The sequence below is a fragment of the Acomys russatus genome, chromosome 3 (genome assembly GCF_903995435.1).
Source record: "Acomys russatus chromosome 3, mAcoRus1.1, whole genome shotgun sequence".
Classification (NCBI taxonomy): Eukaryota; Metazoa; Chordata; class Mammalia; order Rodentia; family Muridae; genus Acomys; species Acomys russatus.
Genome location: NC_067139.1, coordinates 3,915,104 through 3,936,960, shown reverse-complemented (window position 1 = coordinate 3,936,960; position 21,857 = coordinate 3,915,104). Strand labels below are relative to the sequence as shown.

At 38.4% G+C, this 21,857-nt stretch overlaps 1 protein-coding gene across 4 annotated transcripts in view; it reads left to right on the top strand.

Moving 5' to 3' along the window:
• Positions 1–21,857, top strand: part of Sugct (succinyl-CoA:glutarate-CoA transferase) — a 713,158-nt gene that overhangs the window by 144,369 nt on the left and 546,932 nt on the right. For 3 of the 4 annotated variants that reach the window (XM_051168018.1, XM_051168042.1, XM_051168035.1), the window contains one exon: positions 8,973–9,068. The exons of the other annotated variant lie outside the window; for it this stretch is intronic. In XM_051168018.1, coding sequence (XP_051023975.1) covers positions 8,973–9,068 — 96 coding nt within the window. The remainder of the gene's footprint in view (positions 1–8,972; positions 9,069–21,857) is intronic. 4 annotated transcript variants of the gene reach the window in all.

Here is a 21,857-nt window from a genome sequence, read left to right as displayed (position 1 = left end):
CTCAAGCTTTTACATTCTTTCTTCCTATTCTTCCAAGATACTTTCTGAATCTTAGGTACAGGAGTTGTGCTGTAGTTGTCCTGGATTTTGACCAGTTGTATTTTTTCAATTTATTTATTTTTTATGTATACAGCATTCTCCCTGCACACCAGAAGAGAGCACCAGATCTTGTTATAGATGGTTGTGAGCCACAATGTGGTTGTTGGGAATTGATCTCATGACCTTTGGAAGGACAGTCAGTGCTCTTAACCTCTGAGCCATCTCTCCAGCCCCCCAGTTGTTGTATTTTTAATGGTTTCCTTCTGCTGCACAAAGGAACTTCTTTGATGAAGGATAAGATCCATGTTTATCTCTGGACAGGTATTTAGAATGAAGATAGGAATGATACTGGTTTGTGCCAGTAGTAGGTTCTCTTTTGAGATTCATGACCTCACTAGCCATGAATGGTTTGTTAAGTTCACAGTACCAAGCAGGTTCCATCCATTCAGTGGACTTTACGTCTATTTAGAAGGCTGTTGGTTACCGCCTAGGTATAATTACCACTAGTGCACATCTAAGGGCATTTTGCTATGTTCATCATTTTTGGGGTTCATAAGTTTCACAGCTGGGTAGGACTGTTGATTCTTTTCTTCCCTGAGCAGCTTGCTTATCACATTCTACAAGTATGGAAGGTAGTCCCAAGGAAGGAGGTTTTTGGGTCAATTCCTGCCCGAATCCTCTTAAGGATCCTCTTAGTCTAGAGTGCATGTTATCTTCAGCAGTAGGGTTTTAATTCCAACCTCTGGTAGGTAACCAAGATCAGTAACAGTAATCTATGTCCTACCATCCCTATATATTCCTATATTCCCCCTTCTGCTGCCTTAATTTCCAGGCAAATAGATTCCTGTTAGGAAAATTCTTTCATATATGTATTGTAAAGTACCACCCATGCTTTCTTCTAGCATTTTCAGCATTTCAGATATTACATTGAGGCCTTTGATACATTTGAAATTTTTTTTTAATGCAGAGTGATAGACATGGTTTTGATTTCATTCTTCTGCTTGTGTATGTACAGTTTCCTCAGCATCATGTATTAATGATGATTTCTTTCTTCAGTGTGTATTTTTGGCATCCTCAAAATTTCAGATGGCTGTAAGTCTATCTACTCATATTTAGGTCTTCTATAATTTTTAGTTTATCTACATGTTTGTTTTTTGTGCTAGGTCTATACCATTTTTGTTGCTATAGCTCTTTAATACCTCTTGAAGTCTGCACTGGTCACCCTCCATTTTCTTTCTTTCTTTCTTTCTTTCTTTCTTTCTTTCTTTCTTTCTTTCTTTCTTCCTTTCTTTCTTTCTTTCTTTCTTTCTTTCTTTCTTTCTTTCTTCCTTTCATATTGCTATGGCTATCTGTGGCCTTATGAGGTTCTATATGAATTTTAGGGTGCCTTTTCTATTTCTGTTAAGAATATTATGAGTGTTTTGATGAGGATTCCACTAAATCTATAAATTGCTCTTAGTAGAATGGTGAGTTTCACAATATCAATTCATGTTCTCTTATGTACAATATTATATCATATGCAAATAGGGAAAATTTGACCTACTCCTTTCCTATTTGTATCCCTTTAATTTACTTTTCTTCCCTTATTGCTCCAGCTCTTGCTTTAAAAAGTATAATAAAGAAGAGTGGGGATAGTTGACAGTCTTGTCTCCTTCCTGATTTTAATGGTACTGCTTCAATTTCTTTCTCCACTTAGGTTTATGTTGGCTATGACTTTGCTGTAAATAGCCTTTATTAGGTTAATGTGCCTTGTTCTCTGTAGTTCGTTCTCTAGGTCTTTTATTGTGATATATTTTGTCAAAGACTTTCCTTCTTCTATTGGGTATCATGTGATTTCTGTCTTTATAACAATTTATATGGTTAATTACATTTACTGACTTACGTATGTTGAACCATCATAGCATCTCCAGGATAGAGCCAACTTTATTGTGGTAGATATTCTTTTTGATACATGTCATTATTTGGCTTGCAAGTATTTTACTGACCATTTTAACACATATTCATCAGGGTTATTGGATTTTAGTTTGTGTGTGTGTGTGAGTGTGTGTGTATGTGTGTGTTTGGTATTAGAGTAATACTGCCTTTATAGAGGAGCGTGGGCGCAATACTCTTTCTACTTCTGAAAAAATAATTTAGTAAATATTGGTTGTATATCCTTTTGCAAGTCTGATATAATTCTGCTGTGAATCCATCTGTGCCTGAACATCTTTCAGTCAGAAGGGTTTTTATTGTTATTCCAACCTCCTCCTTTGTTATGAGTCTGTTTAGGTTGTTCGTCTTTTCTTGATTTAACTTTAGTGGTTTGGCTGAATCTAGAAAGTCGTCCATTTCTTTTAGATTCTCCAACTTAATGGAGTACAGATTTTTGAAGTATTTTTTGATATCCTGCATTTCTTTTGGGTCTGTTGTAATCTTTTACTATTCGTTTCTGATTCTGTTAATTTGGGTCCTCTCTTTATTTTGGTTAGTTGGGCCAAGAGTTTGTTAGAATTGTTTATCTTCTGAAAACAAACCCCTCTCAAAAAAACAGCTCTTTGGTTCCTTGATCTTCTCTACTGTATTGTTTTCTTTGTTTTGATCTCATTTATTTCTGCTCTTAAGTTTTATTATTTCTTGCCATCTACTGGATTGGGGTTTGGTTTATTCTTGTTTGTCCAAACTCTTGAGTTGCATCATTAAGTCATTTACTTGTGCTCTTTCTGATTTTTTTTTAAATGTAGGCACGTAGAACTAAACATTTCCCTCCTATGACTGCTTTTAATGTGTCCCAGTGGTTTTCTTGTGTTATGATTTTCATTTTCTTTAGTTCCAGGAATTAAAAAATTCTTTTTTGACCCATTCGAAATTCAATAATGAGTTATTTAATACCCACCAGTTCATGTGCTTACTGGAAGTTTGTTTGCTATGAATTTTATGTTATTTAACATTCTAGTTAGATAGTATACACAGAGATATTTGCACTTTTTTGATTTTGCTAAGATCTGTTTTATGTCCCAGGATGTTGCCTATTTTAAAGAAATTTCAGTGGTCTTCTGATCAGAGTGCATATTCCTTGGTGTGTTAGTGAACCATCTTGCAGATATCTTTGCATCCATTTGATATATGATCTAATTTATTCTACAGTTTATTGTTTATTTTTGTTTAGATGAACTTTCTCCTGGAGGAAGTTGCCTGGTATTGTTATGTTGTTAATATTAGTCTTTAATTCCAGTAATATGCTTTTTATGAAATTTGGCTCACCCAAGTTTGGTTCATACGTATTTAGGACTATGATTTTTTTTTGGCTAATTGTTCCCTTGACTAGAATGAAGTTTCTTCTTTATCATGGTTTTGCTTAGTTTTAGTTTCAGTTCCCATTTTTTTGGATTTTTTCCTAATCTGTTCCATTTAAGATGGCCCCTTGCTTACAGCTTAATTTCTTATAGACAATAGAAAGATAGATTTTGTTTCTTTAAATTGTTCATCTAGTATGCTTCCTTATGTTGGAAATTTGAGGTAAGTAATGTTTAGAATTAGTAGTGAAAGTGTGTATTGATTGGAGTAATTTTGTTGCTTTTTTGCTGTTAGTGTTTCTAGTCATGTTTGTATTTCAGTAACTTTAGCATCATTAGTTTTCTTTCTAGAGTCCCTTGACTGTGCTTGTTTCTCTCTTCATTCTGGAGTATTGCTCTCAGTATTCTCCATAGGGTTGCTTTGGTGGACACGAATTCTGTTAGCCCACTTGTGTCATAAAAAGTTTTAATTTTTCTTTCAACTATGGATGATAATTTTGCTGGATAAAGTAGTCTGTGTTACCCATGGTATTTGTGATCTGGGAATACATTTCTCCAGGTACTCTTAACTTTCATATTTTTTTTTTGGTGGGGAACACAGCTGTTATTGTGGTGTGTTTTCCTTCATATGTGATATATTTTTTATTTGCAGATTTCAATATTCTTTCTTTGTTCTGTATATTTAGTGTTTTATGCATTTTTGTGATCAGTTTATTTTCTGGTATATTTATTTGATTTTCAGTATGCTCCTTGAATCTGTATAGATATGCCTTTCCTCAGCTTAGGGAGGTTTTCTTCTATGATCTTTTTGATGACCTTGGCTATGCTATTGATCTGGGAACTGGGAAGGTCCATAAATTTGGAGCACGGGATAGCCTTTTAGGTCTACTAGACAGAGATGGAGCAAAAGCAGGGCATGGTCTGATTTCTTCAGGCTAGGGGATATGACTGCTTAGAGAAACCATTATCTAGGGTCCAGGCCATAACCCAGTAGAGAATAAGTTAAATCATCCAAACTATTGAAAAAATACATGATATTACATGGGAACTTCAGAGCAAAAAGTGAATAATAGCAGGTCTGATAATATGCTTACAAGGAAAGCAAGTCTCTGTGGTAAAATCCTGGGAGAAAGACACACTAGCTTAACCACACGCTGGTCAGGGATTCAGTGATTATAGAGGTTGAAAGATTGTAGTTCCATGGGTCTAATTACAGATTGTCTTGCATTGTCTTGGCACCTTCTTCGCTATTTATGGGTTAGTTAGAGTTTTTGTGACTACTAGGTAAGTCCTTTGGAATGTACAGACCCCTAGCTTCTCCAAGCCAAAGGCAAAGAATGATGTCAGATAACATCTGATGCCCACAACTGACTGAGATTCCCTAGCTTTGCTGCCAATCTCCTTTTTGCCTTAGAGTTTTTACATATTATGGTCATTCCTTTTTATCAATCTCTCTCTCCATCAGGTGCCTTAATTCTTATTTATCTTATTATCTGTCCACAGGAACAAAGGAGAATAGATCACGTAGTTTGCATTCATTTATTTATTTTTACCCAATTTCCTGGACAGTGTCTTTTATATGACAGTCACCAGCATTTTTAATAAACAAATTGATTGCTATGTAAATTATTAAATATTTCAAGATTGAGGTTCAGGGTTATGTTTAAGAGCGTAAAAAGAGTTTATAGTACACAAAGTTTATCCTAAAATACCCCCCAATTTAAGAAGAGGAACAAGAGAAGACACAAGTGTTGTATCATGGGGAAAACTGGAGTGGAAGCTATTAACAAGTTATTTATCTTCACCATTCTTCTACTTCCTCATGCATAATGTTAAACTATTTGGCTATCTGATGTGCAACTAAAAGTACAGTATCCAAATGATTTTTTCCACGTTCTGTCCCAAGGAAATCTGACTCAGAAGCTTAGGGGTGGTTTCAGGAATCCCTCTGGCTCTCTATAATGTAACTGTGATGCACAGCTGTTTGGGATGAACTCATCTAGTGCCTTTTAGTTTTGGCATCTTATTGCCTTGTAGTTGCAGAACACGGAAGGCACCTTAGAAAGCATGGCAGAAAGTGGCTGTGTTAGGGCACTCTGTTTGCTTACAGCTATGAAGGGTTTTACTGCCTGAGAGAAGAACACGGAGCATGATGGAAGAGACGGTGTTAAAATTCTCCATCAAGACTGGGCGGAGATGTGGGCAGTGCATGTTTGCCTGGTGTTTGGCATATCTTAGTTACTGGCCAGAATGCATACATGTACATACACATACACATGCACACACATTTATACATACACATATGTACATATGTGTCAGCAGGATGAAAATGACCTGTTTTGATGCAATGGACCATAGTTATAATTTACCAAGATTGTTTTCTTTTTGAAGATGAGATATTTTATGGCTTCAGTTGCTTTCTGCAAGTGCAGCGTGCGGTCAGGTGGTAACAGTCATCATTACACTTCCTCATGAAATAAAAGAGCACAACCTTTCTCAAGCCTCTGGGAGCTGTGCCCTCTGTGATCCACTTAGGTTGGTCTCCATTGGACTTCTGGTGAGATACAAAGACTATCAGGACCACTATGTTATTTAAAATAATAGATTTACTGCAGAATTATTATTATTAAACCAAAGTTGGCTTTTTTGTTTAGATGAAACCATATAAAGGCAACATTCTGAGTAAATTATATAGCGTCCACTTGATGAAATAATGAGCCTAAGTTTAGGGGATAAAAGTAATGATCTAATGCAATATTTAGAATGAGTATTTAGTATGTAGTTATTAACCTAAAAGTCACATCCTGCATTCTTTTAATTTGTGAAAAATTTGTCACTAATTGCCCAAGAAACCTCTGATTTTTCATACAAATCACCTCATAGCTGTTGACTTTCTCCCCCTTCTCCTGCCTTAAAATATAGGCCTATAAACAGTAGATTACTCTCAGATTTGTATGCTCTCTCTAAATAGTGAACTGCTAAGTTTAGCCCCATTGCTATCTTTTCAAAAATAGAATTCTTTCCCTATCCAACTTTGTCTTTGAGAGGCTACCAACAAATCACAGTTTTATTTGAGTGACAACTGGTTTAAAATCTTATTTAACCTTTCTATTCATTGAGAACCTGCTAATTTTGAAACATTTTGGAGCTTAATTACGGATTTGTGGAGGAAAAGGATATTATCTTTCATTTAGAGGCAGTCTGAGATATAAATTCTGCTTTTTAATTCAAGTTCATTCTAAATGAGGCAGAATCAGGCAAGCAGAAGTCAAAAACTGAAAGGGCTGAACAGTTTGATCTCTGTGAGTTCCAGGCCAACCTGGTGTAGTAGACCTAACACTCTAGCTATGTAAGAAGAGCCTGGCTCAGGACACACACCCAGGCGCACACACACACACACGAAAGGGAAAGATAAGAGATAAAGTCACATAGCCAGGTTGCTAGCCTGCCTTAAGTCTAGCACTCACCTATTTCATTTTAGCATTTACAGATTTGCTGTGGCCATCTACCCAACCTACTGCTTCATGTGTGTTTGTGGATGATGGTATAGCAAACATCTGTTGACTTTGAAGTCAAAGATAGACACAACAAGCATGTAGCGATTACTTTCTTGTTGTAGTTATCTTTATGGACTTGAATTCTTGGCCTCTGGTATTGCCAGAGTGTTTTAGAGAGTGACCTTTATTTTGAAAGAAAAATATAAAGAACCCCGAAAGAACTATATGAAAAAAGCATTTGCCTTAAAGAAGTCTGACTTTAGAAAATGGTCCCAAATTCAGGAAGAGGCATCATGAGAAAATGTCTACTATTGAATCCCTTCTGTCTTATCATTTGACAACTAAAAGAAATACTATTATTAGATGTGCAGATGTTAATTGCAAATTTTGAAATAATTTACTGTTTTGCAAATTGTGTTCTGTGTTCATACGGTTTGTGCTTACAACATGTGCTTCATCCAAAGGACTTGACATATTAACTTCTTATGTGTTAGGATTTCAAAATTTTTTATTTCATTTTGAGTACTTTAAAAACCCGCAGGTTGAGCTAATATAATCATAACATTATAGAGAGCCTCCTTTGAGGCTCAAAGGAGTTAACTGAGATGCTGACAGTCATGTACTTACCTGGGTGTTGGCAAATCTTAGCAACTATGAATCTGGACCTCCCTCTCATGGCATTTTTACTACAAAATGTTGTTTTGATTTTGCATTTTGAAAGACACAGAAGTGATATGTGAAATGATGACTAGCATCAGGCAGCCCTGGAGGGCTTCAGGGTTCAAGTGCCCGAGACCAGATGGAAGTCCAGAAGTGAATGACTCAGAATTTATTAGTTTTGCCACCTGGGTAGGACAGACAAGCCAGCTGCCACAAGGCAGTTCCAATTTCAGCAAAGCAGTAAATGAACACAAAAACGAGAGTTAGTCTCCATAATAAAGGGAAGTGGCTGATAGAGCAGCAAGATCCACTCAGCGTGGTTCCTCTTGATATCTTGTGTAGGACGTGCAGTTACCATGCCAGGCACAAGGAAAGAAACAGTTATGGCACCTTGCCCTGAAAAATCAAGACCTGAGTTAAAGAAGGTACTATCGGTTTGGAGTGTGCTTGAATCACAGGATGGGTAGGTTTCTAGTCACATCTGGAGAAGGAAAATTAAGCCAGTGCCATAGCAAAGCTATGTCATGAAGTCAGAATGTTTTTTCTTTGTAAATTATGAAATTCTTTATATCACTTTTCACAGTCCTGATCCCTGGAGGCCTTGAGTATCCAGGGATCCTAAGATTCCTTTGGAAGGGCATAGAAATCTTGTCATCATCCTTATAATTTCTTTATGTGAACTTGAAAATTTATAGCTTGTACCTATGATCCCAGTACACAGCAGGCTGAGGCAGGGGAATTGCTGCAATCCTAAAGCTAGCCTGAGCTAGTTTGCTCCCGCAAATCTCAAAACAACCCATAAACCAACAAAAACTAAAGTAAGAGGCTTTTAAAGGTCTATCCACAGAACAAGGCTAAACGGAGGTTTCAGGTGACCCTTAAACAGATCCATGGTGCTAAAAAATAAAATGATCCTAATAACGAGGGTGTGGGGTCAGATCAAGTTGAGAGAGATATAGTAATTTTTGTTTAAATGCAGAATGTTTATTAATAAATTAAAAAATCTTGGCTTTTTATGTCAAAAACTGCTTGGACATTTTTCAAAACTCAACTAAACTGGCACAATTTCTCTTGTATATTGAAAAGCTTAGAATACTGTAGCTCCTTGCTTTGGCTCACTGGCCTTTGTGTTGATGCACGCTTTTTGGTGTCCTGATGAAAAGAATAAGAACCTTGCCAGGGAGAAGATCTTATTATGTAGTAGTTGCTGACTTACTCTGTTGCAGCTTTTTTCCCCACGAGGTTTGAGCAAGGTGCCATTGGCCTGGCTGTCATGTGCCTTCAGGAGATGAAGTTATCTGTATTTCTGTTTATAAACGGATTAATACCTAGTCGTGGGATAATGAACACGGTTCTCTGTTTGTGTGACATGCGTGTGTTCTCACCAAATTCGGGTCGTTTTCCCCACCTATGGTTACGTGGAGTAAAGTGGATTCCTATTATATCATTTTGCTCATGATTACAGGTGAGCTGATACATGTTCTTCCTGTTTTTACTCTGGCAGGTGGCGTGTTTGACTCAAGTAGCCGCTAATTATCTGATTGGCCGAAAGGAAGCAAAGCGCTGGGGCACAGCTCACGGCAGCATTGTTCCTTATCAGGTACAGGCTAGCCTTCTGTTGTTATAATCTGTAGGTCTGTACAGTATTATTCCGGGATTTAAAAAAATCTAATGCTCCAGGGCTGTTCTGTATCATGACTCTGACTTGTTACAACAAAGTTCTGTTGTTCACTTTAATTTTTTTTGTGCCATTATTTCTTCACCAGACAATTTGTAACAGGACTCTTAAGTGGATCAAAGGGTGGAGCTCATAATAAGATATTCTCTCTCTGTCTCTGTCTCTGTCTCTGTCTCTCACAAGCTTCTGTTAAGCCACTCACTATAGCTACTTTATAAAGCGTGGTGCATTGTCATGCTAGCTGTATAACAGACATTGCCTTCTCCACCTGACAAGTGAACATTTACATGTGATGGACCTTCATCCGTGGAGCAGAACAAATCTGTTTTGCTTAAGAGCTGTGCTTCTTTACTAAGTGCCTAAACTTATCCTCAGAAATTCTGGCCTTTGGCTAGTCAGGTGAATGTGTGAAGGAATTGTGATCCCTCTAAAATGTCAAAACCCTGCTGCTTCTTTCAAGCCACTAGCCATAGCTGAGCCTAGTTTCTTCTTTCTTGTATTTTCTTATATATTTGTCAAAATTTCCGTACTACACCATGAGTTTAAGAACGGTGGGGTCTTTCTCATCATTTATCTCATATCCAGTGGAAATGCTGGCAGTCTACCCTGGCAGTGCCTGTTGAGTAAATGAATGACTTTTATTCTAGATATTTCAATATGTGTGTTCTTGACAGGAGGCATAAAACTCAAAATCTTTCATTTGCTATGAAATCCATCGGCACTTCCAGTCATTATTTCAGTGTTAAGAGATTATTTCTTTGGGCAGGTCTAGTTTCATTTCTTCTTCTTTTCTAAAAGCCAAATTTGAGAACAGTACAATGCACTGTGAGCCAAGCATGCTTTCTTTTTGTTCTGCTTATGGCCATTTTATGCCCGAGACTTTGCTATGACTTTCTGCTATAGATGCTTTTCTCAGGTTGAGTTAACTTCTGGGATAATGACAAGTTTGGAGAATTACTTCAGTGCTTCCTTGTTTTTGATTGTTTATTTTTTAACTGGGTAGAGATAATCATATTCAGCCATATAATTTTTCCAGTTAAAAAAAAATCTCACGCTAAATTGGAGTTTCCAACAACAGCTCGGTGTTTAGACCTTTTTAGTTCCTTCTACCAATGGCAGAGTGTGCTATGGTGACTTCAGTTCCCTTCAACTCTACCACTCTTTCTTCTCATCCTATATGCTCATAGCTCAAGAATTAAGTGATTCATAATTATGATGGATGATTCAAATTATCCACAAGCCGATGCTAGCAAAGGATAATGTTAGACTCTATGTGAATTCATCCCAAATGACTGAAATTTAGGCTTAAGTCTTTGATGTACATGGAGAAAGCCACCTTTTTGAGTTGGGAAGCTTTCTGCGATTATTTTAAGTCACATACAAAATAAAAAGTTTACTTTTTTCTCATTCTTTATTTTTAGTAAAAATAAAATATTCATTTAAAAATCTTACTATAGATTTTAGCAGTCTTCTCTGGGCATCCATACCTAGAATTCTGGCATCCCAAATAAGCTCTTAATTATTTTACTGTGAGGGACAAAGGGATATAAGGTCTTTGGCCTTTATTTTAGAAGGTTAAGTGTATAAAAGTGTTGTGTGACAGTGTGAGTATTTTCTTCAAGAATCAAGATGTATTTCATGGTTGAGTCATATCAACCATATTAAATGGGTACTGGGTCTATGTAATCATAGTTGATTGTAAGAATTGGGATCTCTGGTCTTTCTGCAGGAGCACAGAATCAATCTACTTCCTCTTTCTAGAGTACAGGGTCAGCACAATGATTAAAGGTTAAGTGCAAATTTAACTTGAATAGAATGAATATAATAAGATGGGTCCTAGATATGCTTCGAGATTCTTGTCTGTTTGCAATTTTTAAATAGACCTGAGGAATATTTTCACGAGTGAATTCCAAGACACTTATTATTCAGTTCCATATGATAATTACAGTTTTGCTTCTAATTTGCTTCGTATTGTCTGAGTTTATAGCCCAGTATCTATAATAAAGTTCTTGGTCATTTTGAGAGTTTGTTAAGGTTTTCACCTTGTTTTATCCAGTTGTATAACTCTATTTGGATTGTCATTGACCTTTAATACAGTGAGTGTATATTTCTGAGAAACAGTGATTCCTCATTTTGTGTTATTTTATAAACATGTAGTTCTTTTTTTTTAAAGAAAGATTCTATTTTATTTGGCATATACATTTATATTATTACACATAAATTAAAATAACTACATTCAGCAAGAAGAACCACAAGACAATCGGGAGTTATATAAATGTTACATTCATAGTGTTTTCTCTACTTATATTTGGCAACCTTGCAGAAGACATCTTTCTTATCTTGATGAGTCTAAAATTGTGAATGAAAATCAATATCCATCATATCTCATCTCTATCAACTTAAAACATCTATCTAGACCTAAAACCATCTTAATCCCTAAACAACTAAGCTTAATTGTAAGACTAAACTATCTGGTCTTCAACTCCATCAGAGACTTGACAAGGAATAAAACTTAATTACCTGAGTGAACTGGAAGTGCAGGTTAGCAGTTTCCAAAATGAAAAAAAAAAAAAAATGAAATAGACAGTTTGCTGCCTGAACAGTCACCCAAAACTCTCTATAACTTTGGAGTATCATCTTCAGCCTTTTGGCCCATTATATCTGACAGACATATTTGTGAGGCAGGAACTATTGAGGACTTGTTTACCAGGTGTTGGCAGAGTTTGGCCATCAACTCTGCCTGCATCCAAGCTTGCCCATTTTAGGCAGAATTCTGTCTGTGGCAGAAATGAGGGCATTTTGTCCAGTGGCTTCAAAGGTGGCAAACATGTAGTTCTGAACTTCTAAGATCAACTATCCATTGGTGCACTATTTTTTTAAATCTTTGGCTGCTAGATTTATGTATGTATGTATGTATGTATGTATGTATGTATGTATGTATGTATGTATGTATTTTTGAGACAGGATCTTGTTATATAACGCAGTCAGGCCTTGGACTTTTGATGTTCTTACCTTAGTCTTCTGCGTAGTAAGATTCAGGTATGTGCCACCATACTCCATTTTCTGGCAAATTTTAAAAACTTAACAAGTTAAATAAAATTGAAATAATATAGATATAATTGTTGCTATTTCTGTTAAGAAAATGAACTTATTAAATTTACAGGTAAATGGATAGAACTAAAAACAATCATCTAGACTTACATAACTTAGACCCTGAAACTCAAATATTGTGTGACTTTTGTCTTGTTTGTGGCTGTTAGCTTTTAATCTTTATATATGTGTATTTCTTTTTTCTCTTTAATTTATTTATTCACTTTATATCCTGATCACAGCCTCATACACAGGCACACGCACAGACACACACATAGACACACATATATACACACATATACACATACACATAGACACACACAAATACACACACACACACACACACACACACACACACACACACACACACACACACACACACACGTTTAGAGTTATCTTCTTCAGGAGCGCAATACCCAAAGTAGATAACGTATGTTCCCAAACAAAACCCACATGGGTTACCTCTTTTTGATTTGTTTTTCCAGTGGAGTCATAAATATCCCCAACAACATGACAGGGTATCACCATCAATATTGTTTACTGTCTACAATTTAACTTTAAGAGTCTATTGCAGAAGACACTACATATTTGAGTAAAAGAGCATTGAGATATCTACCTGGTAACCAACTGGAAGCTCCAAACCTACGACCTAGCTTCCTGCTCCTGGAAGGCAGTATACATGCTAGCTACCAAACGAGAAAGTAAACTTCAGTGTCACCCAGCTCTGAATCCTATGAGCCATAACAATGACACGCCTGACAAGATATGCCGTGTGGCACAGTAGTGGCACACATGCTATGGGAATAACCAAACAATTTTTGATTAGGTTTACAATCCATGAGATGTAACCCATACCTGACATAGTCAGTGAAGCCAAGGACCTGTGACTAGATGGGGCATGGGCCCCAAGGGAAAACCTATTACTATTATTCTACATGGGCATGGCAATAAAACAGTTCCTGAAATCTTATTGCTATATTTATAAATTAGTACATCATTCAGACCTCATCAAAGAAACTTCTTGAAGGGGGCGGCAGTTAACACAGAGACATACAACTAATGGGTCAATGTGCAGATAATGAGAGACACTGGAATATTAATTCCTATAATAATAACTGTGTTGAGCCCTAAAACGGGTTGGAAGATTTTTAAGATCAAGAAGTGATAGATGTCTTCAAAGAAACGGTGTTTTCCAGGCCTAATACAGGCAGATGCTCATATGAACCCACAGTGATTATGACAGCATGCACAAGACCTACAAGCCAGATCAAATCTAAGCATGGACCTTCTTTGTTCCTCTTTGTGTACTCTTGCATTATCCTTTCTCTCCCTCTCCAGTTAAGGCCCCACATTTTCCTTTCTTTATCCTTCACAACATTGCTATTTTCCTCTCCAGAATTCTTTCCTTTCCCCTCCACCAGTGGTCCATTTCTACTTCCTGGCTACTATGGTTACTTCAGGTTATACATTCAAACCTAAAGATTTGGATCTAGGATCCACAAGTAAGAAAGAACAGGCGTTGTTTACTTTTCTGCATCTGGGTTCATATGTGCTAAATAATGTTTTCCAGTTCTATTAATTTACCTCCAGATTCCATGGTTAATTGTTTTTTACAGCTGAATAGAATTTCACTGTGCATTTGTACCATATTTTCATTATCTGTTTATCACTTGATGGACATCTAGGCTTCTTCTCATCATGTAATTTTAATATTGTTGCCCAAGTTCATTCAAAACTCCCGTACAGATTTCAATTTCCTAGAAGCCTGCATTTATAGGTCTTATGATTGTGATCCTGGTATCAAATTCTCTTTAAAACTATCAAAGATTTATTCACAAATATACTAATGAGGATAGAAATTTTTAGTGAGTACGTTGAAGAAAAATAGAATTTTTTTTTTAATTCTTGAAGTTTAGCCAATCTCAGAAGTACGTACACTTATAACTATGATTATTTTTTGTCTGCTAGCAAGGAAGTTCACTAATATGAAGGAATTGGGTTCATACCTTTGAACACCAATTCCATGATTAATACAAAATTTCATAAGATCAGTCAGGAGATTGCAATCACAACCATCTCCTTACCTTAAAGGACTATGGAAGTTAATCTTATCCTCTTCCTTCCTTTTTTTGCTTCTCTCCTCCATTTTCTTTTCCTTCTTTTTCCTACCCCTTTCCCTTTCTCTTTTTCCTTTTTTATTTTCTGGGACCTCAGTGTGTTACTCACTATTACCAAATTCCTGGGCTTCACCTCTTCTCTTGGTCAACCTCTCAAATAGTTGTTAGAATAGGCATATACAATTCTTGGCTATTCTATGAATCTTTTTTTTTTTTTTTTTGAGACAGGGTTTCTATATGTAGCCTTGGCTATCCTAGACTCGCTTTGTAGACCAGGTTGGCCTCTAACTCACAGCGATCCACCTGCCTCCACCTCCCAAGTGCTGGGATTAAAGGCATGTGCTATCACGCCCAGGTTAGTCTATGATTATTTATACCCATTTGCCTTAATCACTTCTTGGCCTCTAACTTGTCCAGGCCAGTTATTGTCATTCATTAGGATAGGTTCATCTCATCCTTTGATCGACACAGCTTTTGTGCCATGCTTCTTGGTGGCAGTAAATTCTACCATGCAGAGAACCCCAAAAACGTAGCTCTAATTTTAAATGTATATTTTATTTATTGTAATTTATTAACATTACATCCCGATTGTTATCCTCTTGTAAAATCTCTCTTAATGATCATTTCCTCTTTATACTTTGTTCTCATATATTTCTCAAATACCAGCGTGCGTAATGATCACCCAAATATCTTATTAAGGTACAGATTCTGATATAAAGTGAGGATGATGCTATGCTGTGAGCATTGTGGTTTCATATTTAGATTTACTTAATAATGACACCATTGTTACATGTATCTGTAAAATGTCAGTGCTGATTAAGCCTAATATCCTATCCATTCCATGCCTGCTTCTAAGCACTGAATGTGACCAATAAGCATATGAGCACTCTGAGTATCTGCCTCTCAGTTTGTGGCCATCTCTGACAGGAGGTTGCCAGCCTTACCTGAAGATTCTGTTATTTAGACTCTGTTTTGTGTTTCTGTGGTATGTCAGCTTCATGTATCTTTACAGGTCTTTTCACCTGGTACTCACCTTTAGTTGACATCTTTTTATTAAAACTTGATGCAGTCAGAAGAGAATAACTTTGTTGTTTGTTGTTCTCCATAAATTCCAACTGTAAACCCACATATTCTTAATTCTATTCCTTTCTGTCAATATGGGCAAATCATTCATTACCCCATTTTGATTAGCTAGAAACACAGTTCCTACATGTTATCTTTTCTATAACTTGGATACATAAACTTGTGGACATTGTTTACATCTACAAAGATCTACTATCTAGCAGGATGTGGTGAGATATATATATTTATATATTTCAAGCCTGAGCAATGTAGTGAGTCTCTGAGCAATGTAGTGGGCATCTGCCTCAAAGAACAAAAACAACAAAACCTCCAAACCCCCAAAACAACGACAACAACAAACCCCAAACAACAACAACGCCACCCCAAAACAGGACTACAAATATCATTCAATGGTAGAGCACTTGCCTAGGATGTGAAGGACCCTGAGTTCAACACATATTCTTGCAAGAAATGGAACAAAATACTAACAAGCTAACCAAGTAAAAGGAATCAGAGCAACTGAAGCAAGGCAGAGCCCACCTCCCCTCCTTCCTAACTGGGCTCCAGGGCACGTCTCTTTGTAAGGACTGTTCTACTTTCTTGTCTTCTTATATTACAAAATCTTTCCAAGGAGTTTGCAAAGTATTTTCTGGAAGGAAGTTGCACACTCACCATCTCTTCTAGGATAGCTTTCATGCCTCACAGACAAAAAGCTTGAGTGGCCCTCAGGCAGCTGCAGGTGTTCGGGAGTGGAATAGCGAGGGCAGTGGGCTTTTATGCTTCCTTCACACGTCTTGAGCCTTTCACATAAAGACTCTTCAAAGAGATTTTTTTCTTTAAATGACATGATCAATCACCTAATGATTTTTTCTAGACTTTTGTCTGAAGTAGGTTCTAACTCAAGATGAGGAAGAAAACAGTTACTTAGATGACTAAATGAAATACTATCCTCTTTACCTCTGTTTGGCGCAGAGCAGGAAGCCATGCTTGTTATTTCTGGGAGGGACATTGTGCTGCCTGTTTAATTTGGCCCAAGCAGAGACTCAGACAGGCAGTAAATTCCAAGTGTGAGGAGAGGCAGCACTTTGTTATCATTCCTTAGAAAATGTCCAAGTGCTGTTAAACCGTGAAGATTAGGTAACTGAGAATATTTTTGTATTTTTCAGCTCACATTAAGAAATCCTTTTAAATGTCAAAATTTAAACAATACACATCTGTCTCTTTTTATGTGTGGTTTTGTTTTTAAATAAGAATCACACTATGGCACTCAGTAAAGTGTGAAGGTACAGTCTGAACATGCATTCAACACTGCATAGTTAGCTTAGTTGATGAAATGGTAGTAACTAGTAATGGATATTATGGACATCACTGAACACATTGCATGTAACTGGGACACATATTTATGTATGTGTATATTATATATCAGAATTTATTTTCATTTCATATTGATTAAAAGGAGACCAAGAGTCACGTGGTGGTAGCTCACACCTCTAATCCTAACACTTGGGAATCGGAGGCAGACGAATCTCTGAGTTTAAGGTTAGCTTGGTCTATAGAGCGAGTTCTAGGAAAGCCAGAGCTACATAGAGAGGCCATGTCTTAAAAATTGAGACAGAGAGAGAGGGGGAAGACAGAGAGAGAGAGAGAGAGAGAGAGAGAGAGAGAGAGAGAGAGAGAGAGAGAGAGAGAGAGGAGAGAGAAGGAGAGAGAGAGGAGAGGAGAAGAGAGGAGGAGAGAGAGAGAGAGAGAGAGAGAGAGGAGAGAGAGAGAGAGAAGAGAGAGAGGGAGAGAGAGCGAGAGGAGAGAGAAGAGAGGAGAGGAGAGAGAGGATGAGAGAGGAGGAGAGAGAGAGAGGAGGAGTGGGAGGAGAGAGAGAGAGAGAGAGAGAGAGAGAGAGAATGAGAGAGAGAGACCTAGACTGTCTTAGCCTAGATTAGAATCATGGCTTTAAAATTACAAAATTTATTTCTTGTCTCATTATATCCAAACTAGAAGTTCCTTCACTGGTAGGTACAATATAAGATAGGTAATTGTTTCTTTATTAGATAGAGAGCAATTCCTCCTTTTTCATCATGTATTTGAAATATGACATATTTATTATGATTCCAGAAGGCACAAGACATAATAAGGTGTCCTTTCTATAGAAGTGTATCTGAACTCTGAGGGATGGAATGGTGTAAGTTTCCCTGTAGCAGGGCTTCTCATAGCCGCTGACAAGTCAAGTAAATGACAGCTCCTTGAGCCCTCTGTGGAGGATGTCATTTTAGCTTTGCGAGCATCAGGAACTCAGAGACAGTATAGCTGGCACACCCACAAGGCTGGAGGTTTGGAGTGAGACCTGGAAGCACTAAATGAGACAGTGCGAGCTGGGTATCTTACCTGAATCCACTAAAACTTCAGTAAAAGCTAACACCTACTGCTATTGCTGTAGGGGAGTTGTCATTATAACGTTGTGAATAGTTTCTGTGAAAGACTGAAATAGTATCAAAGAAAATATCTGTGAAAACTTAGGGGGAAATAAATAAGAACACATGGGTGACATTTTAACTTTTATGAAACTTGTAGCTTAATTCATTTTAAATTATTTAAAGAATGAAAACAACATGATGCATTTTTCTTTTCTATTTCAAAAACTTGCACTGGAACATGTTTAGAAATTGCATTTTTGAGATAGTACCCAACTATAGCAATATTAAAAGAATTGTTTGAGGTGAGGAAGATAATATATAGTGACTTAGTCACTAAAGGAAATGGGGATTTTAATTTAATGTATAGTTAATAAGGGTGCAGTACAAAGTTACAGTGAGCCAAATGAAAAAGGGCAATATGGTTTTCAGAAGTAATCTCTGACAAAAATGTGAACCCATTTTTATAAATATATAAACCTGTTCTTCAGACCACTAAGATGAACGGTTCCCCATTAGCTTTAAAACACAAGAGGAAGAGCTGATGAGATGGATAGTGGTTAAGAGTGCTTACTGCTCTCTAAGAGGACTGGAGTTCAGTTCCCAGCATCCATGACAGGAAGCTGTGCATCCAGTCTGTGGAGTCTGGCACCCTCTTCTGGCACCCTCACATGTCCATATATGGCACACATTCACACAAACTCATCTGTACTTTAAAAAATCCTTTTAAAGATGGTAGAAATACAGACTATGTTAGATACATATTTTTGTAATAATTATCCATTAAAATATTAAATTATTAAAAATAAGGCAAAATAAGGAAAAAGAAGCCAATCATCAATAAATAATAAATGAAAAAGAAATTAATGGGTAAAGGAAGTGACACTTGCATATCAACATTGTTTCTCTTAAGATCATAATAAAATATATGACACTCTTGTTCCACGATAGCCGTTCTGTAGCCAGAAGTTCTGAAAACTCTAATGGCTTATGCCACCTTTAAGTTTTCTGATGACCACCAAGCCCACACTTCTGTTAATTTACCTCTTTGTATTAATAATCTTTCTTGCAAATGTTTTCTTGATGGTGTAAGTAATAATTAATTTCACTTATTTATTTGGTATAAACTCCCACATAATTACACAACCTATTCTTGTTTCAGTGAACTATGTCTTCCATAGGCTCCTGTATTAGAATTCTTGTTCCTCTCTTTGTGGTTCTGTTTGAGGAGACTAAGGAACTGTTAGGAAGTGGATTTCTGCTGGAGGAAGTATGCCATTGGGAAGGGCCATGGTGGTTTATAGCCTTTCCATACTTCCTGCTTTCACTCTGCTTCCTGTGAGCAGAGGAAACATGAATGGCTAACTTCTTTTTTTTTTTTTTTTTGAAGCATCTTACTTTTATTAAGATGCTTATTTCACACTATTTTATTTCAATGTGTTTTTTCTTTTTTTCCTTTTTTAAATAATTTTTCTTATTAATTTATTCTTGTTACATCTCAATGTTTATCCCATCCCTTGTATCCTCCCATTCTTCCCTCCCTCCAATTTTCCCATTATTCCCCTCCCCTATGACTGTTCCTGAAGGGGATCACCTCCCCCTATATATTCTCATAGGGTATCAAGTCTCTTCTTGGTAACCTGCTGTCCTTCCTCTGAGTGCCACCAGGTCTCCCCCTCCAGGGGACATGGTCAAATGTGAGGCACCAGAGTACGTGATAAAGTCGTATCCCACTCTCCACTCAACTGTGGAGAATGTTCTGACCATTGGCTAGATCTGGGTAGGGGTGTAAAGTTTACTGCCTGTCTTGTCCTTGCCTGGTGCCTTAGTTTGAGCGGGACCCCTGGGCCCAAATCTGTCTATCATAATGTTCTACTTGTAGGTTTCTAGGACCCTCTGGATCCTTCTACTTTGCTATTCTCCCATACTTCTGTCATCTAGAGTCCCAGTAGGATGTCCTCCCCTCTGTCCCAGTTTCCTGGTAAGTGAAGGCTTTCTTGGGACATGCCGCTTGGGCTAGTATGCAGAGCTAATAGGAGTATACATTGAGTCTTTCTGCTTCTGGGTTAACTCACTCTATGATCATTTCTAGCTCAATCCATTATCCACAAATTTCAGAATTCCTTGTTTTTAACAGCTGAGTAGTATTCCATAGTGTATATGTACCACAGTTTCTTTATCCATTCTTCTACTGAGGGACACTTAGGCTGTTTCCAGGTTCTGGCTATTATGAATAAGGCAGCTATGAACATGGCTGAGCATATTTTCTTGTTGTGTGCTGGAACATCTTCTGGGTATATTCCAAGGAGTGGAATAGCTGGGTCTTGAGGAAGCCCTTTTACCAGTTTTCTGAGATAGCACCAGATAGATTTCCAAAGTGGCTGTACTAGTTTGCATTCCCACCAGCAATGAAGGAGTGTTCCTCTCTCCCCACATCCTTGCCAGCTTGTGGTGTCGCTTGAATTTTTGATCTTGAATGGCTAACTTCTTGTTCCTACTGCTGTTCCATGCTACCCTTGGTATGATGGACTCTATTCCTCTGGAATATAAGCCAAAACTCAGCATTTTTTACTTTAAAAAATAAGTATCAGCCAGGCGGTGGTGGCACACACCTTTGATCCCAGCACTTGAGAGGCAGAGGAAGGGGAATCTGTGCGTTCCAAGCCAGCCTGGTCTTTAGAGCTAGGACAGCTGAGCCACACAACAGAAGTCGGTCTAAAAAAAAAAAAAAAGTTATAGAAAACACATCAGATGCTATTTCATTTTACTTCTTGGTTTTGTTACTGTTGGGAGTTGACTCAAAAACCTCATGTGTATGGATTGTGTCCTATACTGAGCTATATGGGTTGTGGAACATGTGCTGTCTACTGAGGTACTTGAGCTGTGTAGCGTGTGCTGTCCACTGAGGTGTGTGAGCTGTGGAGTGTGTGCTGTCCACTGAGGTGTATGACCTGTGTAGTGTGTGATATCCACTGAGGTGTGTGAGCTGTGTAGTGTGTGATGTCCACTGAGGTGTGTGAGCTGTGTAGTGTGTGATGTCCACTGAGGTGCGTGAGCCGTGGAGCGTGTGCTGTCCACTGAGGTGTGTGAGCTATGTAGTGTGTGATGTCCACTGAGGTGTGTGAGCTGGGGAGCGTGTGCTGTCCACTGAGGTGTGTGACCTGTGTAGTGTGTGCTGTCCACTGAGGTGTGTGAGCTATGTAGTGTGTGATGTCCACTGAGGTGTGTGAGCTGGGGAGCGTGTGCTGTCCACTGAGGTGCGTGAGCCGTGGAGCATGTGCTGTCCACTGAGGTGCGTGAGCCGTGGAGCATGTGCTGTCCACTGAGGTGCGTGAGCCGTGGAGCGTGTGCTGTCCACTGAGGTGCGTGAGCTGTGGAGCGTGTGCTGTCCACTGAGGTGTATGACCTGTGTAGTGTGTGATGTCCACTGAGGTGTGTGAGCTGTGTAGTGTGTGATGTCCACTGAGGTGTGTGAGCTGTGGAGCGTGTGCTGTCCACTGAGGTGCGTGAGCCGTGGAGCATGTGCTGTCCACTGAGGTGCGTGAGCCGTGGAGCATGTGCTGTCCACTGAGGTGCGTTAGCCGTGGAGCATGTGCTGTCCACTGAGGTGCGTGAGCCGTGGAGCATGTGCTGTCCACTGAGGTGCGTTAGCCGTGGAGCATGTGCTGTCCACTGAGGTGCGTGAGCTGTGGAGCATGTGCTGTCCACTGAGGTGCGTGAGCCGTGGAGCGTGTGCTGTCCACTGAGGTGCGTGAGCCGTGGAGCATGTGCTGTCCACTGAGGTGGGTGAGCCGTGGAGCATGTGCTGTCCACTGAGGTGCGTGAGCTGTGGAGCATGTGCTGTCCACTGAGGTGCGTGAGCCGTGGAGCATGTGCTGTCCACTGAGGTGTGTGAGCTGTGGAGCGTGTGCTGTCCACTGAGGTGCGTGAGCCGTGGAGCATGTGCTGTCCACTGAGGTGTGTGAGCTGGGGAGCATGTGCTGTCCACTGAGGTGTGTGAGCCGTGGAGCGTGTGCTGTCCACTGAGGTGCGTGAGC